This window comes from Aegilops tauschii, chromosome 6 (assembly GCF_002575655.3).
Source record: "Aegilops tauschii subsp. strangulata cultivar AL8/78 chromosome 6, Aet v6.0, whole genome shotgun sequence".
In the NCBI taxonomy this organism is placed as follows: Eukaryota; Viridiplantae; Streptophyta; class Magnoliopsida; order Poales; family Poaceae; genus Aegilops; species Aegilops tauschii.
In genome coordinates, this window is record NC_053040.3 from 433898013 (window position 1) to 433920788 (window position 22776).

General features: G+C 51.7%; 2 protein-coding genes across 3 annotated transcripts; one reads left to right on the forward strand and one right to left on the reverse strand.

The window, feature by feature from the left end:
* Positions 1-4009: 4009 nt before the first annotated feature.
* Positions 4010-5873, forward strand: LOC109757405 (7-deoxyloganetin glucosyltransferase). The gene is made up of 2 exons (XM_020316227.4): positions 4010-4702; positions 4776-5873. The coding sequence occupies exons 1-2, from the start codon at positions 4012-4014 to the stop codon at positions 5723-5725; spliced, it is 1641 nt and encodes a 546-aa protein (XP_020171816.3). The 5' UTR covers positions 4010-4011; the 3' UTR covers positions 5726-5873.
* A 160-nt stretch (positions 5874-6033) lies between these two features.
* Positions 6034-13626, reverse strand: LOC109757406 (uncharacterized). 2 transcript variants are annotated; one of them, XM_040392839.3, is made up of 7 exons: positions 13292-13511; positions 12847-13200; positions 12606-12729; positions 10611-10740; positions 7177-7210; positions 6535-6799; positions 6034-6379 (listed from the first exon to the last, which is right to left on the reverse strand). In XM_040392839.3, the coding sequence occupies exons 2-7, from the start codon at positions 13120-13122 to the stop codon at positions 6270-6272; spliced, it is 939 nt and encodes a 312-aa protein (XP_040248773.1). In that variant the 5' UTR covers positions 13123-13200; positions 13292-13511; the 3' UTR covers positions 6034-6269. The 2 variants fall into 2 exon arrangements, with proteins under 2 accessions (XP_040248773.1, XP_020171817.1); XM_020316228.4 differs by having other exon boundaries at positions 12847-13626.
* Between the last annotated feature and the right edge of the window lie 9150 nt (positions 13627-22776).

Sequence of the window (22776 nt, forward strand, 5' to 3'; positions counted from 1 at the left end):
AGAGCTCAGGTTTCGCCTCCTCTCGTTTTTCTGGATGTTGTTGTTTGGCAGCGGTGTGTGCGTTGAGACATGCTGAGCCAAAACTTTGTTTGGCAGCCTGCATGTGTTTAGACATCCTGAACAAGTTCGAATTCCGAATAAATTTTTTGAATGATGAAGAAAATTGAAAAAACATGAACAAAAATTTAAACATATTTTGAAATTCTAAACTTATATTGAAGTTGTGAGCAAAATTTCAAATTCTAAACTTTTTTGTAAATTTGTGCTAGGGTACGGCTGTCCAGTCCGACGTGGCGGACGCACCCGGGCACCCCCATATCCGACCTACATTTGGGCTCGATATGGGGGTGTCGGTCAGCCCGGGCGTTTGACGCCCGTTTGAGGAGCCCATCTGGGTCGCTTTTTTGTGACCGGACACTGACCGGGCCGTCTGTCCGGACATTTGAGGTGGGTTTGGGGTGCCCGACTGTAGATGCTCTAAGCAGTCAATCAGTTGATCTATGCCGACCATTAGCCAGGTCGACGGTCGTCTGATCAGCTTCTTTGTAACCGTTGGATTGCGTCAACACAACTTCCTTCGTACGCCTCGCCATCTTCCTCATGCATCTCACCGTGTGTCTCCCCACATGCCCCCCACCCAAACTCGCCAAAGTAGACCCCTTGCAGCATCGGCATCGCCGCTTTTAGCTGAGGCGGCGACCCCCGTTGCAACACCGGTGGCTCTCTGTTCCGTGGCATCGGCCGGTTGCATCACTGGCAGCGTCATGCGGCGCCGACAGAGACCCCCTTGGAGCACCTTCGACCCCCTTTGCAACATGGCGATTGACATGTTTCAACACCTTTGGCGTGTTTGTCGCATGCAGTGCCGAAGATGACAACCCTTGTCCAATGACGCTCTTGGAGCACGGCTCGACACCCTCGCAGTACTATGTCGGTCTCGTCGACTCGCAATAATGCTCACATGGTGCCTGTAGCATCGGGCGGCGATCATTGAAGCACCCTTGTAGCATCGTGCAACCGGCTCGCAACAACGAGTGATGTGTGGTGGCCCACTTGTCACACTCGACCAACACACAATGCAAGCTTCGAGAATGGCAGAGAGGAACAATGATTGTTGCAACCTTTGGCTTGTGACAACAATGCCACACACGACTGATAGTGTGGTTGGTTCCGAGTTTCAGAAATGGTGCAGGCAGCGAGGCAACATGGAGAGAGAGAGAGGGGAAGAGAGTGACGAGAGAGAGAGAGGGAAGGAGGAGAGAGAGACGAGGCTAGTGAGTGACGAGGAAATGGGTGAAAAAGATGCCCGAGAAGATTAAAAATTAAGACAAAAAATAGTTACAGGGAGCCGGGGAAAACGGTGTGCAGGACCACACGATGTCGCACGAGCGAGGGGACTGCTTTCTCCTTGCAATCAGTGGGCTACGTATAGTATTTTTCCTTCATATAATGATAGCACGTACAAGTCAATTATCTAGAAATGTTTCATCTTTCGGTAGATTTGACGGAGCCTATGGATTGCTCTTTCTTCTTCCTCCCCCAACTTGGCATGGTTCATCTTCTTCCTCCCTGCATCTTCTCCCACGGCGATGTCCTGGCGTACCGCGTCATCTTCGCCTCCAGTGATGTTCTAGTGTCCCAAGCTCGAGCTCGCTTGGCTATCCAATCCGAGCGGCAGCAAAAACGAAAAAGCCCCCACCCGGACTAGTCAACCCTCATCGTCGTCTTTGCCGACAAACTGTTTCGTCCCTTTCTCTGGCAAGGTCCTGGCTTGTCCTTACCGGGGATGCCACAGCGGTGTCATCCCTATATTCTGCTTTCGTATCTGCACCCAAATCGACTAAGCGCTTGGGACCTCCTACTTGATATACTCGGTGTCAAAATAAGAGCGTGACACACATGGTAGACAAAACTAGGCCGTCCCATTGGGTGGCACCGCAACGAGCGGATGTACATATCGCCAAATGTGCGTGCTTTTTCAAAATTTCTTTGGAATAAAAAAATACTTGTCTTCAAAAAATGTCAGGAACTTGGAAAAAAGTTTACCTTTTTAAAAAATTTGTCCAAAAGATTTTTTAAAAGGGACTAAAATTAGAAATACCAATCAAAATTTGAAATGATGAACATTTTTCAAAATTCCCAACAATTTTTGAATTTGTGAGAAAATTTTGAAATTCCGAACAATTGTGAAAACACAAAGTTTTCGAAAGGTGAATGCTTTTTAAAATTTGCGATTTTTTTGAAAAACAGGAGATTTTTTGAAAATTCAATTTTTTGGAAAAATAAAATTAAACTTGAAATATACAAAAATAAAACAAAAAAGTAATAAAACCTGTTCAGGTTCCTGAAACCGGTAAAAACCTGGGTTATAACCTTCCAAAGTTTCCCAAAACCTGTTGCATTGATTGGTTTGCTGTCTAAAATTGGCCGGCCCATGTCGGTCGCTGTTGTGCGAATCAACGACAACTTGACGCTTGCGTCAAATAGGGAATTCTTAAGCACTTCTCAATTTAATCAGGTGAATGAGAAATTTTAAACAGCGTAATGGGCCAGTTTTCAACTGACCGGGAACCATCTTTTATCAGAATGGGCCGAGGACATGTATGTTCGGCCGTCTTTATAGTGGGCAGATTTTTTTTTTTTTTGACTTGTGGGCTGATTCATTTCTTGCAAACTGGTTGTAGTATGCTTGTCTTTCTTCTACTCAGAGATGCAGACCATAATTCAACAATGTCCCGTCAATCTGCTGATGTTTTACGTGCCGTAAACATGTCGGAAAAGCGTCAGCAGATAATTGTTACACCTCGATCGGCTTGGCAGAGATCCCGATAAGGATGTGGCACCAGGGCACGAGGCAGTAGTTTTCACAAGATACGTGCATGTGTAAACAACGGCAGCGCTGAACCAGTACGAGGAGTGACCACTCCAACGAAGGCGATCGATCCTCCAATCCACATGCTACCAGGAAATAAGACAAGCATGCATGGTCGATCGATCCTCCAATCCACATGCTACCGGAAAAAAAAAACGTTGCAATTGCTGTAAGCACGCAACGAACGCTTCGTCGCGGCTCTATCGCTGCGAGGGCGACGCGCGGAAGGAACGATAGAGAAATCAGCACATATATTGAGGAGATTGGCGTCAACCATACAATAAAAAGCCTTGGAGAAGCAAATGTATGACAGAGCTAATCATACAAGCAACACCTCGCCATACAATCAAGTTTATACACGGTACATCCCTTTGAATGTTTTTGCTTGACATTCCCTCTAAATTCACTAATAATTTTTTTGCGGGAAAATTCACTAATAATTAAGCGGTGTATAAGACATAGTTTCAGTGACATTTTTGTACTTCGACTGTGACCATCACTTCTAGAGTTTTATTGTTTATATTAAAAGCCTAGGAACCAAATATATAAATCTTTGTCTCAAATTTTCCAGGGTTTTATGCCTATACTAGTGCATTTTCAGAGTCATTTATCAAAGCTAGTACATCTTAAGAGTTGTGTCATTGCCCAAAACATGCATCACTTATTTCTGAACCAGGACGTAACTTTCCATTATTATATAATCTCTCCTTTGTGCCGGTTCTTCCCACGTGTCTAGCTTAATGAGAAGATAAACCTGGTCCCGTAGGGACTTTTTTTTGTCAGGAACATAATTGGAAAGGTGAGTTTGTATATATGCTCCCCACGGATTATCTTTTTAGTTTTAGTCCAACTTATAAGTTTTCACATGGCCAGCAGATGGCATCCATTATCTGAATATCAAATGAAATTTATGCATGCTGGGGAATCATCTGAAATGGCAGACACATAGACAGCAACAACACAATCAAAAAGCAAATGGTAATTAGTTCCATCCAATCCAAGTGACAATACTGGCAAGGTATAGTACCTTCCAGCTTCCCTTTTCTTGATATAGTTCTTGGTGGCAATTGCATTATGCTGAATTAACCACACCCATGTCTTTATCTTCCAAGGGAATTATGCTTTTCAAATTTTGTTTGATGGGCGTATCAGGTTTGCATTTTAAAATGCGAGCATATGTATGCTCTTCAGTCCTCACGGAATACTATCTTTTATATTTGGCCAACTTATATGTTGACATATACTGTAAAATCAAGAACGGCTGTATATATATCACCCTCTTGTCCCGGCCGTTTGGTGCCACGACACATAAACCTTGTAGCCACCGGCGTCACCCAGCCATGAGCCGCCCGCACGCGGTGCTTATCCCGTACCCGGCGCAGGGCCACGTCACGCCGCTGCTGCACCTCGCCAAGGTGCTGCACTCCAGGGGATTCTACGTCACCTTCGTCAACTCGGAGTACAACCACCGCCGCCTGCTCCGGTCACGCGGCGAGGACTCGCTCGCCGGCCTCGACGACTTCCAGTTCGAGACCATCCCGGACGGGCTGCCGCCGATCGAGAACGAGGACGTCACGCAGGACGTCCCCGCGCTCTGCACGTCCTTTGCCACGCACGGCGCCGCGCTCTTCAGGGACCTCCTGGCGAGGGTCGACGACGGGAGGCCGCCGGTGAGCTGCGTGGTAACGGACGGGGTGATGAGCTTCGCGCTGGAGGTGGCCGGCGAGAGGGGCGTCCCGGCGTTGGTGTTCTGGACCACCAGCGCGTGTGGGTTCATGGGGTACCTCCACTTCTTCGAGCTCATCGAGAGAGGCTACGTGCCACTCAAAGGTACCACACTCACTACGTGCTCCATGGAGTTTGTGATCGGCTGCAAATTATAACTGCGCTGCACATGTCGTAGACGAGAGCTGTCTGACCAACGGATACCTCGACACGGCGCTCGATTGGGTGGCCGGGATGCCGGGCATAAGGCTGCGAGACTTCCCCAGCTTCGTCCGCACGACCGACCGGAACGACGTCATGCTCAACTTCGACGGCGGCGAGGCGCAGAACGCGCACCGCGCCCAGGGCATCATCCTCAACACGTTCGACGCGGTGGAGCAGGACGTCGTGGACGCGCTCCGCCGCATCTTCCCGCGCGTGTACACGGTCGGCCCGCTCCCGGCGTTCGCGGTCACCGCGGCGCGGGCGCGGCCGGAGCTGGACGCGATCGGCGGCAACCTCTGGAAGGAGGACGCGAGCTGCCTCCGGTGGCTGGACGACCGGCAGCCCGGCTCGGTCGTGTACGTCAACTTCGGCAGCATCACGGTCATGTCGCCGGCCCACCTCGCGGAGTTCGCTTGGGGCCTGGCGCGCTGCGGGCGCCCGTTCCTGTGGGTCATCAGGCCGGACCTCGTGGCCGGCGACAAGGCCGTGCTGCCGGAGGAGTTTCTCGCCGAGACGAAGGACCGAGGGATCTTCCTGAGCTGGTGCCCGCAGGAACAAGTCCTGGGGCATCCGGCGACCGGGCTGTTCCTGACGCACTCTGGGTGGAACTCGACGCTGGAGAGCATCTGCGCCGACGTGCCGATGGTCTGCTGGCCCTTCTTCGCGGAGCAGACGACCAACTGCCGGTACGCGTGCGCCGAGTGGGGCATCGGGCTGGAGATCGATAGCGACGTGAGGAGGGAGGAGGTGGCAAGGCTCGTGCTGGAGGCCACGGACGGCGAGAAAGGCAAGGACATGAGAGCGAAGGCGACGATGTGGAAGGAGAAGGCCGAGGCGGCGGCAGAGGCCGGCGGGACTTCGACTCTTGGCATCGACCGCCTCGTCGCATTCTTGCTTGGAGGGACCGATGATCCTAAAAGCTGAAAACGTTGTTGTCCTGTTGAATCAGCCCCCTGATCAGTGTGATGGGTATATGGGGTTGGAAACTACAGTATGATGTAACCATTTCCCCCTGTTTAAAACCGTTGTGCGTCCATATCAACAGTATGCAAGATAAACTATGCTTCTACAATGTTGTTTTCTCGGTGCTGTACGTATTTTCACCGGTCTTTCTGAAGAACATTTGTCTATCCTGTAACAGTAATAGTGTCGAGTGTCGCAGGAACAAAAGAACACCATTCATACTCGTAGACATAGAGAAGACGACTACCAGCAGAGCATGCCTCCGGGACTTATTCTGGCGAATTCCATTTTCTGGCGTGAAATTCAGTTTCGCAGTACAATGGGTTCACCAAATAAATGCAGTGCAGAAATAGGAAAAGAATCAGAAACAATGAAAGAACAAATATTTGGATGCTATTTTTTTTCCCAGTCAAGAAACGAGTATTTTGGTACTCCTTTGCGAACCACTAATAGTCCAGTCCAGATCGGCATCAAATCATTTTGGCGGAGTTTTCAGTTCAGCGAGTCAGTTGGAGGTGTTTTCCTCTGAATTTGATCTTTCAACAGGCGCTGACGCTTCTTGGTTATCTGTGTTTGTAGCCTCAGCCTCCGGTACTGTCTGAGTTGGTTGTGAGCCTGCAACATATAGCAGCAGAAAGCCATGAGTTTACTTCAAAGTTCGATCAAATAAGATGGGAACATAGTCGCTTATTCGACATATGAATAGCATGAGTATGACAACAGCAAAATGCTTATTTATTTTGGTGGTCTGAAAACTGAGGGTGACATACCGGATACATCATCAGACTGCCTTGAGATTGCACGAGGGGGCAACTGGAGTCTGAAATTAGGAGGGAGCGAAGGCGCTGCCTGGAAAGAACCCTCGGCCGGCTGCTGAAAGAACGGCGGCCGCGCAGCTTGCTGCTGCAATGGCGAGAAGCCGGCCCTTGGATTCTGGCCACTTGTCATGTACCCCATGTATGGGTATGGTGATGTTGAAGGGGATGTTTGGCCATACTGCTGAGAGTAGTATTGCTGCATTTGATTGTAAAAGGCCTGCATAAAAAATTTCAGACATTGCATGAATTCAGTCAGTTCTAACATAAGTGGGTCTGTATTGTGCTAGTGTCTGACTTTGGTCGACAATTTGTGTCACTTGTGATTTGCTAATTCCATTGGAAATCCAATGCAGCTATCCACAAGATTCAATGTTGAAGATTGCTGGTATTCAAACTTTCAAAATTAAGGGGTGACTAAAAAAATCCTGATTTCAGATTATTTACACTCATACAGTGCAATTTCCCATACTTCTATATATATGTATGTTGGGCACTGCTGGTATTTTAAAGAGCTGATATACAAAGGAGCAGTCGCATGTGGTGGAATAAAACAAGAGAAATGACAAAATTGAAAGAGATGAATATAGTGCTTACCTGCTGGTATTGATAATCAGGTGGGTACCAGTACCTGCAAAAGTTTACATAACTTCATCAGCGCCTTACTAAAAAGATCGATATGGTCAAGCCAAGCACGAGCTCACTATTATCGATCAGAGACATATGTACCAACAACCATGGCTGTAAAGCTCAAACTTCTTATATCAGACACTAAGGTATGTGTCCAGCTAAAACTAGGACCATATCAAACGAACACTCCTTCCTCTTACTTCCATTTTTTGCAGTACAATACTGGTATTAGAGCAACTCCAATGGGGCGACCCATTTCGTCCGCCCGCGTCCGTTTGGGTCGGCGCGGACAAAAGTGGCGGCCCAACGCGCCGACCCAAACCCATTTCACGTCCGTGTCGCGTCCACGCCGACGCATTTGCGGCCCAAATTTGCGCCTGGAATGCGTCGGCGCGGACGCGAAGCGGACGCGCCGCGCGTCTCCTCGCCGTCCGCCGCGTCCCCACCTGGCGGCCACCCAACCGCCACCGGTCGTCTTATTTATGACGACCACCGACAGCGGGCCCACGCGTCAGCCAGTGCGCGCGTCCTTTTTTAACCACACGTGCGGCGGGGTCGGCCTCATGCCGATGCCGCTCATGGGGCGGGCCTTGACGCTCTCAAGGGTGGCGCAAAACTTGTTGCACTCTTGTTGGATCACCCTCCACCGCTTGAAAATGGAAACCCACCCGCGCGTGCTCACAAATTGGTAAGGTGGAAACTTCTTGCGCTCATGGAACTCTCGGTGCACACGAGTCCAAAAGGTCGAATGCTTTTGCTCGGCGCCCGTCTTCGGGTCTTGTCCAATGTCGCGCCAACACTCGCAAAGAAGCTTGTCTTCGGCCGCCGTGTACGCCTTCGTACGCTTGCTCTTGCGCTTGGGCTTAGGACCGGCGGCTTGGTTGGCGAGCTCGTCCTCGAACAAAGGCTCCACGTCGATGTCGCACTCGTCCTCTTCCTCTAGCCCGTATTCGTCCGGGAACTCGTGGTCGAGGGGGAAGCCGTCCAGGTCGACGCCGACCTGATCACGCATGAAGGCCGCCTGGTCCGGATCATAGCCAGCGGCCGGCGTGAACGCCCCGCGGCCGTCCTGGCTTTGTGTCTCATCGGGATCGTAGCCAGCGCCTGGCGCACCGCTCTCGAAGATGAGGTTTTGCATGAAGTCCTCATCGACGGCGGCCGGCATTCCCTCGAACAGGTTACGGGCGTCTGGGAGCCCGTCGGCCGGCGTCTGCCGCGCGCGTTTCCTCGTGCCGCCTGACGACGAGCCACCAACCACCGGGGTGGCGTTGAGGTCGATGGGCGCTGGCGCAGGCGTGGAAGGCGCAACCACGCTCACGTCGGGTGAGCACTCCCCGGAGAGGCGGGAGGCCTGCGGGTAGACGTGGAAGCCGGGGAGTGGGTTGCAAGCCGACGCGCAGGGTGACTCGGGCAGCACCATCCGAGGAAACGCCGACGAGCCGGTGCTGGCCGCGGCGACGGCGGCTTGGACGAGGCTGTGCTGGCTAGGGTTTACCCCTAGCATGTAGAGCGCCTCCCTCGTTGCCGCCGCGACGCGGGCATTGGTGAACTCCTGCTGCGCCGCGGCGGCGGCGGTGGCGGCGGCCTCATCCCTCGCGTCCGCGGCGTGCCTCCTGCCCTTCCTCTTGGCCGACTCCCTTGCCCGCTGTTCGGGCGTCAGCGCCTTCTTCGGCTTGGTCGCGGCGGCGGTCTTGCGCGGGGCACGAGGCTTGCCTTTCCCGGAGGGGGCGACGGCGCCGGACGAGGCGAGGGAGGCGAGGCCGGCGGCGGCGTCGAGGTCGAGGTCAAGGTCGATGGCGTCGTCCATGGTTAGGGCGGGAGCGAGCGCGCGGACGGGACCGTTTTTGGGGAAAATGGTGGTGGCTGCCACCGACCGGCGGGCCCAGGGAGAAGAGTAGCCGCGCGCGCGTCCGTCTCGTGTCCGCGCCGACGCAAATCAGGCTCAAAATTGAGCCGGGAATGGGTCGCCCGCGAACGAAAAACGGACGCGCGTCCGTTTGGGCCGCCACTTTTGTCCGTGCCGACCCAATCGGACGCGGGCGGACGAAATGGGTCGCCCCATTGAAGTTGCTCTTAGCACTCCCGTTTTCATTAAAAAAAAGTGCTTGCTTGCAAGAATCTAAACACCACTGGTTGGCTAATCACAGGTCCAAGTAAAAAAATGGCCCAATAAAATAGCACTAAAGAAAAGGGATATGGCCATGCATATGTGAGTAGAAATGCAGAAACCTCATGCTATTTGTACTTTTTCCTTGCCACTCATCTACTTGTTCCGGGACAGACCGGTCAAGGAATCCTGCGCCAACGATCTGTACTGCAGGCTGCCCATTCCAATAAATTTCACATACGGGGTACGTCAACCGCAACCCAACAGCAGTGCTGCACCAAAAATATAGCCAAGTGGCACCAGGGATCTGGACGCAGGCACGCATTAAACTCTCGAGGCCTCTAAAACTCTCCCAGCAAAGCAAGCCAACGGAGCGCAGAGAGCGTTCGCAGGCAGGCATGGCCACACCCCATGCCCATGGTGGTCTAGACTAGGAGAAGTCAGCAGATGGTGAGACGGTGGGCCCCACCGGGGTTGAATGGCCGTCGCCGAGGCCACATTTATGAACGGGCCTCCCATGGGGGCCCAACGCGCGGGCCCGGCCGTGCTTCCTTGGTATCCGAAAACCCATCAGTCCAGTCAAGGAAGCGGCAGCTGAAGCCGAAAGCTGCGGCGCGAAAGCAACCCGACCTGAGTGCTGACCTGACCTCGCTCGCTCCGAGCAGCAGCAGCGTCTAGTCAGTCAGTCGGGTTCGGTAACTGCCCCATCAGATACTACAATAAAGAGCAACTACCAACAACGCCTACGACTACGTAGTGTGTTCTTCTTCACTTCAGCTAACCGACCGGTCGTGGTCTAGGAGAGTAGGTGCCTATCACCCAGCCGTATCAAACTGTTTACCTCAGGATGAGCATATCTCTGCACCACAAAAATGAAACCAGGAACGTCTATGTTGCTTCTTCACTTCAGTTAACGGATCAGTCGTAGTCTACTGTCTAGGACTAGTTGCCCATTGTATTACACCACCATATCAGACGCCGAGACACAAACTAATTTACCTCAGGGTCAGCATTTTCTCTGAACCACGAAAAATACAACCACTGTGACGTGGGGCCGTCGCTACCAAACCATGCTTTGCACCCATCACTGTGTGAGTTATTTTTCAACTAGTGCTACCTTATTACGAAACTGGGACATTAACAACAGGTCTTGCACCTGCCCAAGTGAGGGTTCAGAACTTGCAGCGCACCCAGACCCCACGATGCGTAGTGTACGATGATGCATTGCGATTTTAAAGCGGAGCTGACAGTGATACATAGAGTAGACAGTAGTACATGGGGATATGGCACTCACCCGTACGGTGAAGGGTTGTAGAACATGGCGTGAGGCGGGGTGGGCATCTGCTGCTGCTGGTGGTGCATCCTGCCGCCCATGTATGGCTCTGGGCCCGAGTGCTGCTGATCCGGCCCGCGCGGGGCCCGCCCTGCAGAGGCACAAACAAATAATTTAGACATTTTTGTCTCAAATTTTTTTTTACACATTTTACACTATTCTTGGACTGCATTGTCTAAAAAAAAGAACTATTGTTGGGCTGCAGAGGAAGCAACTCACACCCAAACAAACAAACAAATAAATGTGCTGTGAAGAGGCAGCGGATCACGCATGTATTGCAGGCAGGACGGGACGGCAGGGGGGCCACGCGGCCAGGTGTTGCAAAACAGTTGGATGGATTATGCACCGGGAGGGAAAATACCATCTGCCCTACTACGTTGTGCCGGGACACACATGCATGGATGGATGGATGATTTCCTACGCTCCTGTATCTTTTCCTCAGGCTAATCAATTGCCTGGCTAAAACCTTTCGGTTTTTCATGAAAGAAAAACGATAGGGCGCCAGGTGTGCACCTCTGTCTGCATTTGGCCAATTCTTCACTTTCAAATAAAAGAATCTTCTCAAAAGAATAATAATAGAGGAATTGTGGAGATTTCTTTATGTACACATTGTAGATTAGAGCAGTGCCAAATAATGCAAGACTTTTCTTAGCTAGCTTGCACTACAACCTACGCCAGTCTGGTACTGGTGTGCTGTACTGCACTCTAACCATACATTTTTTTGAAAATACTATTAAAAAACAGCATGCAAACCCAGCTATTATTTCTGCGAGGGAAAAGTCAATTGTTATATCATGAAAGAAAAGAATGAGAAAAGTTCAGTGCAACACTGCCGTTCACCCAATCATTTGGAATTCAGAAAGAAAACTCCCAAATCAATATCATGAGAGACCAATTCAAGCAAACGCAGCGAGCTGAAGCAATCCAAGCAACATGCAGCATCTATACATATATATTCCCTCAGAGTCGTTGACAACCACCAAACTAAACCCTGTCAAAGGCAAGGTACGAGATTTGTATATGCAATGGAACTCTTTTCCGATGCCGTGCGCTGATCTTGACCAGAAAGGCAAAGCGGCCGGGTTCCTGATTCTCCCTCCAGCGATAGCTAACATGCACCACCCCCCTTTACACCGCATTCCCGCTGGAACGCTTCATCAAATCAAAGCCAATTCTTTCCCAATATGCAGCAACAGCAAAATGCTAGCTCAGACCCGTCCATCATAACCACCATTTGATGCTCCCCAAAAAAGATCAATCCGTAATGGGTTTCTATATCAATGTTTCTATACTTTAACCATGAAATTGGCATATGTTTGACTATGTCTAGAGAATTCTAGTTATATCTTCATTCAGGCACAAGACTGAAAACAGAAAATCACAGTCAAAATCTTCAACTGAAGAAGAAGAGCTATATATTTGTGGAGGCCGGGGTGGTAACTGATAAGTAGTCAAAATCAGTACTTCGATCCCCGCTTATCATGTCGCGGTTATTACTGCTAATTAGAGTACTGTATAGCAGTAACTGAATGCAGAGGCCAGGCTGGCGAAGCACGACCCAACCCAACCCAGCAGAGCACAGCCATGAGGCATGAGTGTGCATGTCTGACAGCCTGAGCATGCCGCCCCTCCCAATGCAGGCCAAAGTGCTCCAAGTCGTCGTCCTGCTTCGCCTCGGCTGGCGCCCCAGTCTTTTTAAAGCTTTCAGCAGCTGTAGCCGGGCCCCGCCCATCCGCCCATTAACGCAATGTTAATGGATCATCTTATCCTAACGTGCTGGCTAACACGCAAGGAGAAGAAGGAGAAGGAAAGACGCGAGCCCTAATCAAGCTTATCCTGCTAATTACGTACGGCCGATCCCCGCTGATCATGTCGCGGTTATTACTGCCATGCACATGCGGGGGAGAAGAAAAAGGAAGGCATTTATTCGGTGTTTTTTTTTTCACTGTTGCTCACCTCTCTGCGGCGACGGCCGCGGCGGGCCCATAGACGCAATGTTGCAGTTGGCGCGCCGGCCGGCGATCATCGGGTTCGGGTTCTGCACCGCCTGCTGCGCCGACTCCGGGTCCCGGAACGTCACCTGCACACACAGAGAAGAGAAGATGGGAACCCGCCCGATGAGGACAACGGACGGATCGCCGGCGATGGCGTATGTATCGGCGAGAGGGAGGGAGAGGGGGGAGGGAGGAGGACGTACGAATCCGTAGCCCTTGGATCGGCCCGTCTCGCGATCGGTGATGACGACCGCCTCGAGTATCTCGCCGTACTCCCGAAAGTGGTCGTGCAGCCCCGCGGACGGCGTCTCCCAGGCCAGCCCGCCAACGAACACCTTGGTCAGCGTGGTGTCGCCGAACCGCGACCGGTGGTACGGCACGCCGCCGCCTCCTCCTCCTCCACCTCCACCCGGCGCCTGGGTCGGCGACGAGGCGCCGCCAGCCGGGGACGACGACGATGCCGCCGCCGTCGCCGCCATCTCTTCCAACTGTAGCTTGCTAGGACGCAACCCGCGAACGCGCAGCCGAGTCGACCCTCGTTCCTCCGCTTCTCCTCGCTGTTTGGGTCTTGGGGAGGACCCAAATATTGCTGGGATCAAACTATTACACGGATAGCTGAGCTAACCTGGACTCTGCAGGAGACTTTACCCGATTGGTCCGTCCGCGGTCAGCCTAGCACTGGTTTTGGCCGGGCCGGTTTGGTCCGATCCGGAAGGCTCTCTTGCACAAACACCTCCCGGCTATCTCTCTTAATCGCTCGATCCGGGTGGAAAGCTGCTCTTCCATAACCCAGCCGCTGCGCCTCGGAAGAGATGGGGGAGGGGAAGGATATCACAACTGGGAGGGGAGGGAAGGGGGCGGCCGTGCGCTGGACGAGAGGGTTCCGGGGTGGGATGACAGCTGCATGACCCTTTTCTAGCCCTCGTTTCCAATGGCTCCCTCCTGGTTGTATTCCATTGCGTTCAAATTCAATTCTTTTTCTCGATAGAGAGATAGAGGCGCTGGAGTCGTATCATCATCGTAGCGCCAGCCACCTTCCCCCACTTGGGCGATTCGCGCTGCCCCGACCTGTCCCTCTCGCGCCTCTCGGCCGATCGATCGATCCAGGCAACAACGGAGTAGTACTACGCCTACTGATTAGCGCGCCAAGCGGCGGCACGTCTGCTGCTACGGGCGCGCGCGTGTGGTGCGCGAGCTAGGTGCACCACCTCTTGGGTTGCGGTTGCTTGCGGGCTTGCTTCTCTCCTCCGGCTTGCCCGCGTCGGACACGCCACTTTTATTTTCGCCTCGTGCGGAAAGGCCCCACACGCTAGCGCCATCGGACGGTACTGCGGCGAGATTGGCCGGGGGGAGGAACCAACGCCGACCGTGCGTGCCTACTTAGCTGTACTACTAGCTACGCATTGGTTTGCTATAATGGGAGTCTAGCTGATTAAACACTAGTAATAAAAGCGCGGTGATGTATACGGAATATGTACTCGGGGTTACGTATACGCGTACGTGTACCGGTCGTCATTTGTTGGCTATATGTATATGATAATTAGTGGGAAGGGAATTTGTGTGGAAAGAGCAACCAGGAGCGAGCTGTCGTGGATATCACTAGGGGGGTTGTCCATGCATCGTTGGCGACTCTTCTGGCGTTGACCGTGGAGATGGTCGTTTCTCTCCGGCTGGCAGGGCGGGGAGGAAGGTACGTCGTTAGTTAGTCGTTATTATCCACGAGACGAGATTAGCAGCGAGCCATCGGGGCGATGTCAGTGGCGCTTCCGTCCGCTGCGCTAGCTGGTGCATTGCTGCCGTGGACGCCATTAAGAGATTATCAAGGGGCGTTCGCCTTGGCCTCTCGGCCAAACCTTGATCCACTGTGGCTGCTCTAAGACAAATGTGTAAAATTCCTACTTCTATACTACTCCCTTCGTCCCGTGATGTAAAGATGTTTTTACAAGCTTAGTCTTATATTATTGGATGGAGGAAGTAGTACTAGTTTGTATGTCGGTTTGTGAGGAAAATGTCCTAATAGGATCAGTGAAATCCCATTTGAGAGCTTATGCAAAGGTTTTTGGTTTGAATAAAAAAAAGTTCTTGGTTCGGTATATATATTCCAGCTGAGAGCTTATGAAATTCCACCTGCAATCTCTTCACACTTATTCTATGCCACATCACTAAAAAATTCCTATGCAGCAATTATTACCACAACTATTGAAGATGCTCTAGACGGCCAAAGTACCTCCTCAGGGTCGTTCTACAAAAAAAAAAGTTGCACAGAAATATTGTAGTCAACGTTAGGTGTTGCACATTTCTGGACACTTCGCCGCATAATTTTGAAACAAGTATCTAGACAGCATATGAAAAATCCAGGCCCAAAAAGAATTTCTAGTGGCAAATCGCCAAGAATCTTTGAGTCGGGAGTAGCCCCTTGAGGCTACACCATCTTGTTCTTCTTTATAAGTGTTTCTCAACATTCTTTCTTTATATGTGAATGACAAAATGCATGCTGTTTCCACGAATAAAAATATATCCAATAAACGGGCATTCGGTACATAGTCTTTTAGCAACCTAATGCTCCATTGTCGTCATATGGGACTAGGTGATTGGCAGTAGGAGAAAGAAGAGGGAAGAACATGGAAATAGCAAAGAAGGAGAAATGAAGAATAAGAGGGAGGAAAATAATTGATTGGCGACGACAATGACGAAAACAATGACTAGGGATGAGTGCCCCATCGAGATTAAGTGGCACGGCGAGGCATTAGGAAGTTGACTTGACGTTATCAAAGGCGACTAGAGTTGGCGGTGGCATCTAGTCCATAACAACATCTGTTGGGGGAGGAAGCTTGTCGAATGGGAGATACAAACTAGATAAATAATAAGTGAAGGGGGTGTGGCGAGGAGGGGAGGAGTCGAACTATGTAGAGAAAAAAAGGAGAGGATGCGGAGTCACAAGATGATAGGAAAGAAGGGATCAGTTGTGTCACGGTTGGGAGAAGGTACACTCATGTACGGCTAAAGCATGGATCCATCCTAGCATTGTCCATTTTAAACACATATAACCAGTGGCGGAGCCAGAAAATGTGTATTAGGGGCCAAGTGTTGTCAAAATTGGTTGCCGGGGGTGGGGTGTTGGAGAATATGTTTTTATCGGCAAATAACCACCAATTTGCCATTGTTCATAGCAAATTGTGAGAAAATTCCTAGCGTTCGGGGGGTCTAGGGCTCCTGCTGGCCCCCTGTCTCCGCCACTGCATATAACTACCTAATTTTTGTCTGATAAAGAACCAGTGGTCGAGATTGCCTATGAAATACAATATTATCTTGTTGCGTCCATTCACTCACAGTCAAGGTTGAGTATATACATCATACCACTCACTCATCACGGGGAAACCTGCAAACATGATGCAACCACAAGGGGCAATACATTGAATGTATTGGCAAGTTTCAGTAGTAAGTATAACATACCTAAATCATGCTTCTGGGACAAGTGTAGAGTCATTTTCTTTTTGCGGAAAGCAATGTATGTTGTATTCTATCTTTGTAATAGATGGTTCTACTCTAACATAATGGATAAATTGTAAAAACAACAACCCTAGGCATGCTGGCACAATCTCAATGGAGGTCCTCCCCATTGTCATACCAATAGAGGCAATATTCTCGTGTTCAACCCAACAAGTCTTAGTTAAGGAAATTATGGTGATGAGACCTTTCTTCCCTTTCATGGCCAAGTTAGTCAAAGTTGTCCATAAATAAGGACACGTCTAATCATGATCAATATTTACACTCTTGAGAGGTTTTACTTTATCCGCAAGACCTTGCACTACAAAAAAAGACACATCCGTGACATTTTGGGTCGAACGATTTTTTTCTGTCATGCTTATGACACTTCCATGACGATAATTGTGACAAAACCCGGTATCATCATAGATGTGGTGGGCTCCTACTTCTATGACAAAAAATCATGACAGAAAATAGGCTTTTCGTCCTGGGCGGGCCGGAGACGCACCTGCATGACATTCTTTGGGCCGTCCATGACGGAAAAAACCGTGGTACAAGCGAGGGCGAGGAAAATATCGGGGAGTTCCCGGTTACGGTGGGTGGTCGGGGCCGAGCGATGCACGGAGGGATTGCGCGTTTCTCTCGTACACGTACGCGCGTGGTTGCGAGGCGTTGGGCTCTAACTGAACCCGAGCGAGGCGTTCGCCTAATTGAATCCGAGCGATTGCACTGCAGGCTACGCGTTACTGAACCCGATCGAGCGGTTCCTTCGCTACTGCTGCTAACTGAAGCCGATCGAACCTGCTGCCTCTTGATGAACAGTGAGCGTTGTTGGGGGTTGGATGAACAGGACCCCATGGTAGTAGAGGCCGTTGCCGCTGGATGAACAGGACCCCGATCGAGCCGGTTGGGGGTGGACGAACAGGACCCCGTGGAGGGCTGGATGAACAGGACCCCGTGGAGGGCTGGATGAACAAGACCCCGTGGAGGGCTGGTTGAACAGTAGCCGGTGGAGGGCTGGATGAACAGTAGCCCGTGGAGGGGTGGTTGAATAGGACCCCGTGGAGAGGGCTGGTTGAACAGTAGCCGGTGGAGGAGCGGTGGAGGCTGGATGAACAGGAGCCCGTGGATGAACAGTTGCAGGTGGAGGCTGGAGGAGGTCGACGGTGGATGAACAGTAGGCATGGAGGCTGGAGGAGGTCGATGGTGGAGATGAACAGTAGCTCGTGGAGTCCTGTTTTGCGGTACGCCACACCCCTCCTGTTGGGGATATAACTACTGGTGTCACCCGCCCAGGAGGGGCCGGGTTACATTGAGACGATCATCGCATGAAGCCTAGAATCAAGCTCGAAGATGGCGGGTCAGTAATGGGCTTAAGGCCCAGAGGCGGCTTAAGGCCCGTAGTGGTAAACCGCCGTAAGGCGTGACTTGTAGTGTAAGGCAAGAATAGTTAAGAGTCCGAGCCGGACGCTCTTTATAAGCCGGCCGGGACTCTGAGAGCCGCTGGGCGTTAACCTCTCTATATAAAGGGACGACCCGGCGGCGGTTTAGGACAAGGAAGATCAGATCGATAGCCAAGCAGAGCGGTTTAGCTCCTGGTCATCGAAACCCTAAGCAATACCACCTCAACTGGAAGTAGGCTTTTACCTTCAACGTAAGGGGCCGAACCAGTATAATATTCGTGTCCTTTGTCCCGTTTAACCCCTTTAAGCTTCCTAGCGGCGATGGCTCCACGACTAAGTCCTTGCTCGAGGACATCTGCCGTGACAATTCCACGACAGTTGGCGCCCACCGTGGGGCCAGCGCACGGTGGATTTGAGTTCTTGAAGGGCAGCTTCGAAGGGCTCAAGGGATACGCTGTGGGCCGGATGACCAAGAGTCATCGCGGCAAGCTCTACATCGACGATGCAAGCTGGGGCCCCGACGCCGGCTCAATCGAGTACGGGTACCGGGTCCCCTTCGGCGGAATCCACATTTTTATTGGCAAGATTGGCGAGCCGGGCCCTGAGCCAGACCTCTGCGCCGACCTCATCGAGACGGCTCAGCGTGCGAGACCCGCCCGGACTCTGCCTGCCTTGAGGCGTGCTTTCGTGGGATGCGTCCATGGAGGACTCTCCGAAGGATCCGGATCTGGCGATGAGACGGCCGCTCGCTCTGATGACGAGTCGTCCACAGATGAGACCAACTCGTTATATCAAATTCAAGATGGCAGGCTCAAGGGTTGTTCTGATGGCGACAGTATTCCGGACCCCTTTGAGCCGCCCAGCCGGGTTGGAATCTTCATGGCCGGCGCACAACCTGTTCAAAACCCCGCTGCTGGGGCAGGGGGCCCTGCGCACTTGCCGGCTCAGGTGCTAATCGATCTCACAGATAAGATGACGGCCCTGTTAACCGCTACGGTTGTCCCAGCGGATCAAGCTCAGCATGATGCGGAGGTGGCACAGTTAAAGCTGGATATAGCGAGAGCCAAGGAAGATCTGGCAGCGGAAGGGATCAGGATGGCTGCAGAGCGGGCGACTCTCGACGCCCAGACTTAGCTGATTCAGGCGCAGTCTTTCCGGCTCACGATGGATCAGAACGCATCCAATGAGATCATGAGAAGGAGGCATCAGAAGGCTCAATCTCGACTCCCTCCGGTTTACGATCCTCGAAACCTCTTCAACACGCCTGGTGCCGGGCCCAGTAACCCGCCAGAGATCACGGCACCCGGGGCTGGAACGCCGATTCAGCCGCAAGTGATGGGGCCTCCCCGTGTGAACACTACCCCGCCTCAGTACGTGCCAATACCACCAGGTCATTATGCCAACCCGTTGGAAAACATGGTCGCCGCGGCGGCGCGACTGGCGGCTCTCCCAATCGAGGGCGACTCTCCAACGGCGGTCGAAACCCGCCGGGTCAGAGAACTTCTTCAGATGGCTCTGGCGCAACAGGAGGCATATTCATATAGCCGGGACAGGATTCATTCAACCCCTCGTCCAGGCCGGAGCCCGAGTTATAGCAGACACATGGTTTCAGCGACCGGCTCAAGCAACGTCCGGCGCCGTGACTTGCCAGCTGGCCACGGCCCGGCTCATAATGGAGCCTTTAACACGGCAGACCCAGACAGAGCACGGGAAGAGGCGGAGCATATGCCTCAGTTGACGGCTTACCAGCCCCTCCCGGTTTATCCGACGGCTTCTATCGAGGCGGGTATGCCTGCGAGGACCGGAGGTGTCCCTTGTCTGGTGCCGGCTCTCCGTAATGAATGTCTGCCCAAGGATTTCAAAGGACCTAGGAAGGTACCTAATTATACGGCTGATTTACAACCCGGAGCATGGATCGAGAGCTACGAGATGGCTATGGAGTTGCTAGAGGTCAGCGAAGCGGCAATGGCCAAATACTTCACCATGATGTTGGATGGGACCGCCCGCACTTGGTTGAAAGGACTGCCGCCTAATTCTATCGGGTCATGGGCAGAGCTAAAAGCCCGGTTCATCCAAAACTTCAAAGATACATGTAGGCAATCTATGTCAATTGTGGATTTGCGAGTCTACGACCCATTGGGTTCGCGGGGTCAAAGAGATAATACATTAGTCTGATAAGATGGATGCCGGCTCTGCAGTTTTAATGTTGGAGCAAAATTGTTGTTTTGCGCCCCTGAAGATGAAGCTCGGGCGGCTCAAGCGCGATTGCAATGATATGGGTACGCTGATGGCGGCTCTGGTCAAGTACGCCGACTCTGATAGTACCAAGGATCCCGCGTCGGATGATGAAAGGACAGGGAAGGGATAGAAGAACGGCAATGGCAAGGGCCCTCAGCATAACCCGGCGAACCAGGGAGGTAACAAACGTAAGGCTGATGGCAGTATGGAGTTTGTGGCCAACGCCAATGCACAGGGTAACAACCACCGACGTAAGGGGAGACCACCTCCCCGAGCCGGCGGGTCAGGCCCGACGCTTGAGCAGTTGTTGAATGAGCCTTGTCCAAGGCATGGCTCTAGGGAGAAGCCGGCCACTCATCTGTGGGAAGACTGCGAATCATGAAAGCCTTCAAAAATTCCAACGCTTTTAATGGCAACAATGGGCAGGGCGGCGGCTCAGGCGCCGGCGGCTTTCATGGCCCGGGCGGCGGCTCAAATTCCAATTCTCAGAGTTTTCAAGGGGGTTTTAATCAGTAATCTGGCCAGGGTAATCAGCAGCAGCAGTAGGGGGGATACCAGACCAATCCAAAGCAGCTCAATGGTGGACAGTATCATGTGTTCACTACCAGTCTGTGCAAGCGAGACCAGAAGCTTCATAAGAGGGCTGTAAATGCTGTTGAGCCGGCGGTTCCCCGCTATTTAAGATGGTCTGAGCAGCCTATTGTATGGAGTAGGGAAGATCATCCTCCCCGGGTTGATAATCCTGGTCACCTGGCCTTGGTGGTGGCTCCTCAGGTTGGGGGGGGGTATAAATTCACTAAAGTGCTCATGGACGGAGGCAGCAGCATCAACATCCTCTATTATGAGACCTTCCGTCGTATGGGATTAACTGATAAAAACCTTAGCCAGTCCAACACTGTTTTCCATGGGGTGGTGCCCGGTAAGTCGGCGTATCCAGTCGGTAAGATCGAGCTGGAAGTAGCCTTCGGAGATGAGTACAACTACAGGGCGGAAAAACTAACCTTTGAGGTGGTTAAAATAAGAAGCCCGTACCATGCTTTATTTGGGCGGCCGGCTTACGCCAAGTTCATGGCACGGCCGTGTTACGTGTATTTGCAGCTCAAGATGCCGGGTCACAATGGGACCATTACGGTTCATGGCAGCCGAAAGATAGCCTTGGAGTGTGAGGAAGGTGACGCTGCTTACGCTGAATCTGTTTGCGCAACAGAGGAGTTGAAGTTTTACAAGGATAATGTTGACCCGGCAGATATGACGTCTTTGAAAAAGCCAACCACGGAGCATGAGCCGGTAATGAAATTTAAGTCGGCCGATGAGACTAAACTTGTTGACTTTGTTCCCAGTGACTCATCTAAGCAGTTCAGCATCAGTGCCAATCTGGATCCGAAATAGGAAGGCACGCTCATCGAGTTCATCCGTGAGAACAGGGACATCTTTGCATGGAAACCTTCTGACATGCCGGGTGTACCAAGAGAACTCGCTGAGCACACTCTCAATATTGATCCGAAATTTAAGCCAGTCAGGCAATTCCTCCGGCGGTTTAATGAGGAGAGGCGGAAAGCCATTGGTGAGGAAGTAGCCCGGCTCTTGGCGGCCAGGTTTATCATTAAAGTCTTTCATCCAGAATGGTTAGCTAACCCGGTGCTCGTGCTCAAGAAGAACGGCACCTGGCGTATGTGCGTGGATTATACGGATTTAAACAAGGCTTGTCCGGCTGATCCTTTTGCTCTCCCTCGTATTGATCAAATTATTGATGCTACGGCGGGTTGTGAGCGTTTGAGTTTTTTGGATGCGTATTCTGGTTACCATCAGATCAAAATGGCTGTTAAGGACCAAGAGAAGACGACGTTCATTAATCCTTTTGGAGCCTTCTGTTATGTGTCTATGCCTTTTGGGCTCAAGAGTGCACAGGCGACTTACCAGCGTTGCGTGCAGAATTGTCTTCATAATCAGATTGGGCGCAACGTTCATGCCTATGTGGATGATATCGTGGTCAAATCCAGAAAGAAGGAGACCTTGATAGATGATCTGAGAGAGACCTTTGATAATCTCCGGGTCTACAAGATGATGCTTAACCTGGCCAAGTGTGTCTTTGGTGTTCCTGCAGGCAAGCTCTTGGGTTTTCTGGTTTCTCACAGAGGCATTGAGGCTAACCCGGAGAAGATCAAGGCAATCACCTCTCTGGCTAAGCCGGCGTGCATAAATGACGTCCAGCGTCTGGCGGGTCGCATCGCTGCTTTGAGTCGGTTTATAAGCCGGTTGGGTGAAAAGGCCATGCCACTGTATCAGATGATGAAGAAAACATATGACTTTGTCTGGAATGATGCTGCTAATGCTGCTTTCGAGGATTTGAAAAAACAACTAGCTGAGCCGCCAGTCCTTGCTGCTCCTGTCGACAAGGAGCCTTTATTGCTGTATGTCGCCGCTAACATACGAGTCATCAGTGTAGCTGTGGTGGTGGAGCGTAAGGATGTGGGTAAGGAGCATCCGGTTCAGCGGCCGGTTTACTACGTCAGCGAAGTACTCATTGAGTCCAAACAACGGTATCCACATTGGCAGAAGCTTGTTTATGGGGTGTTCATGGCAAGCCGGAAGCTTAAGCATTATTTCCAGGGCCACCCTATCACTGTGGTCAGTTCTGCTCCCCTAGGAGATATCATCCAAAATAGAGAAGCCATAGGAAGAGTTGCTAAGTGGGCTATAGAACTTGGGCCTCATGGTCTAAAATACGTGCCACGCACTGCTATCAAATCTCAAGCGTTGGTGGATTTCATCAACGATTGGACAGAGCTGCAGGTGCCTGAAGAGAAACCGGATAATACATACTGGACTATTCACTTTGACGGGTCCAGGCAATTGGAGGGCTCGGGGGCTGGAGTTGTGTTAGCTTCCCCTCGAGGTGACAAGTTTCGTTATGTACTACGGTTGATGTTTCCCTGTACTAACAATGCAGCTGAGTACAAGGCCTTGCTCCATGGTCTTCGGATGGCTAAGGAGATGAGCTTAAGC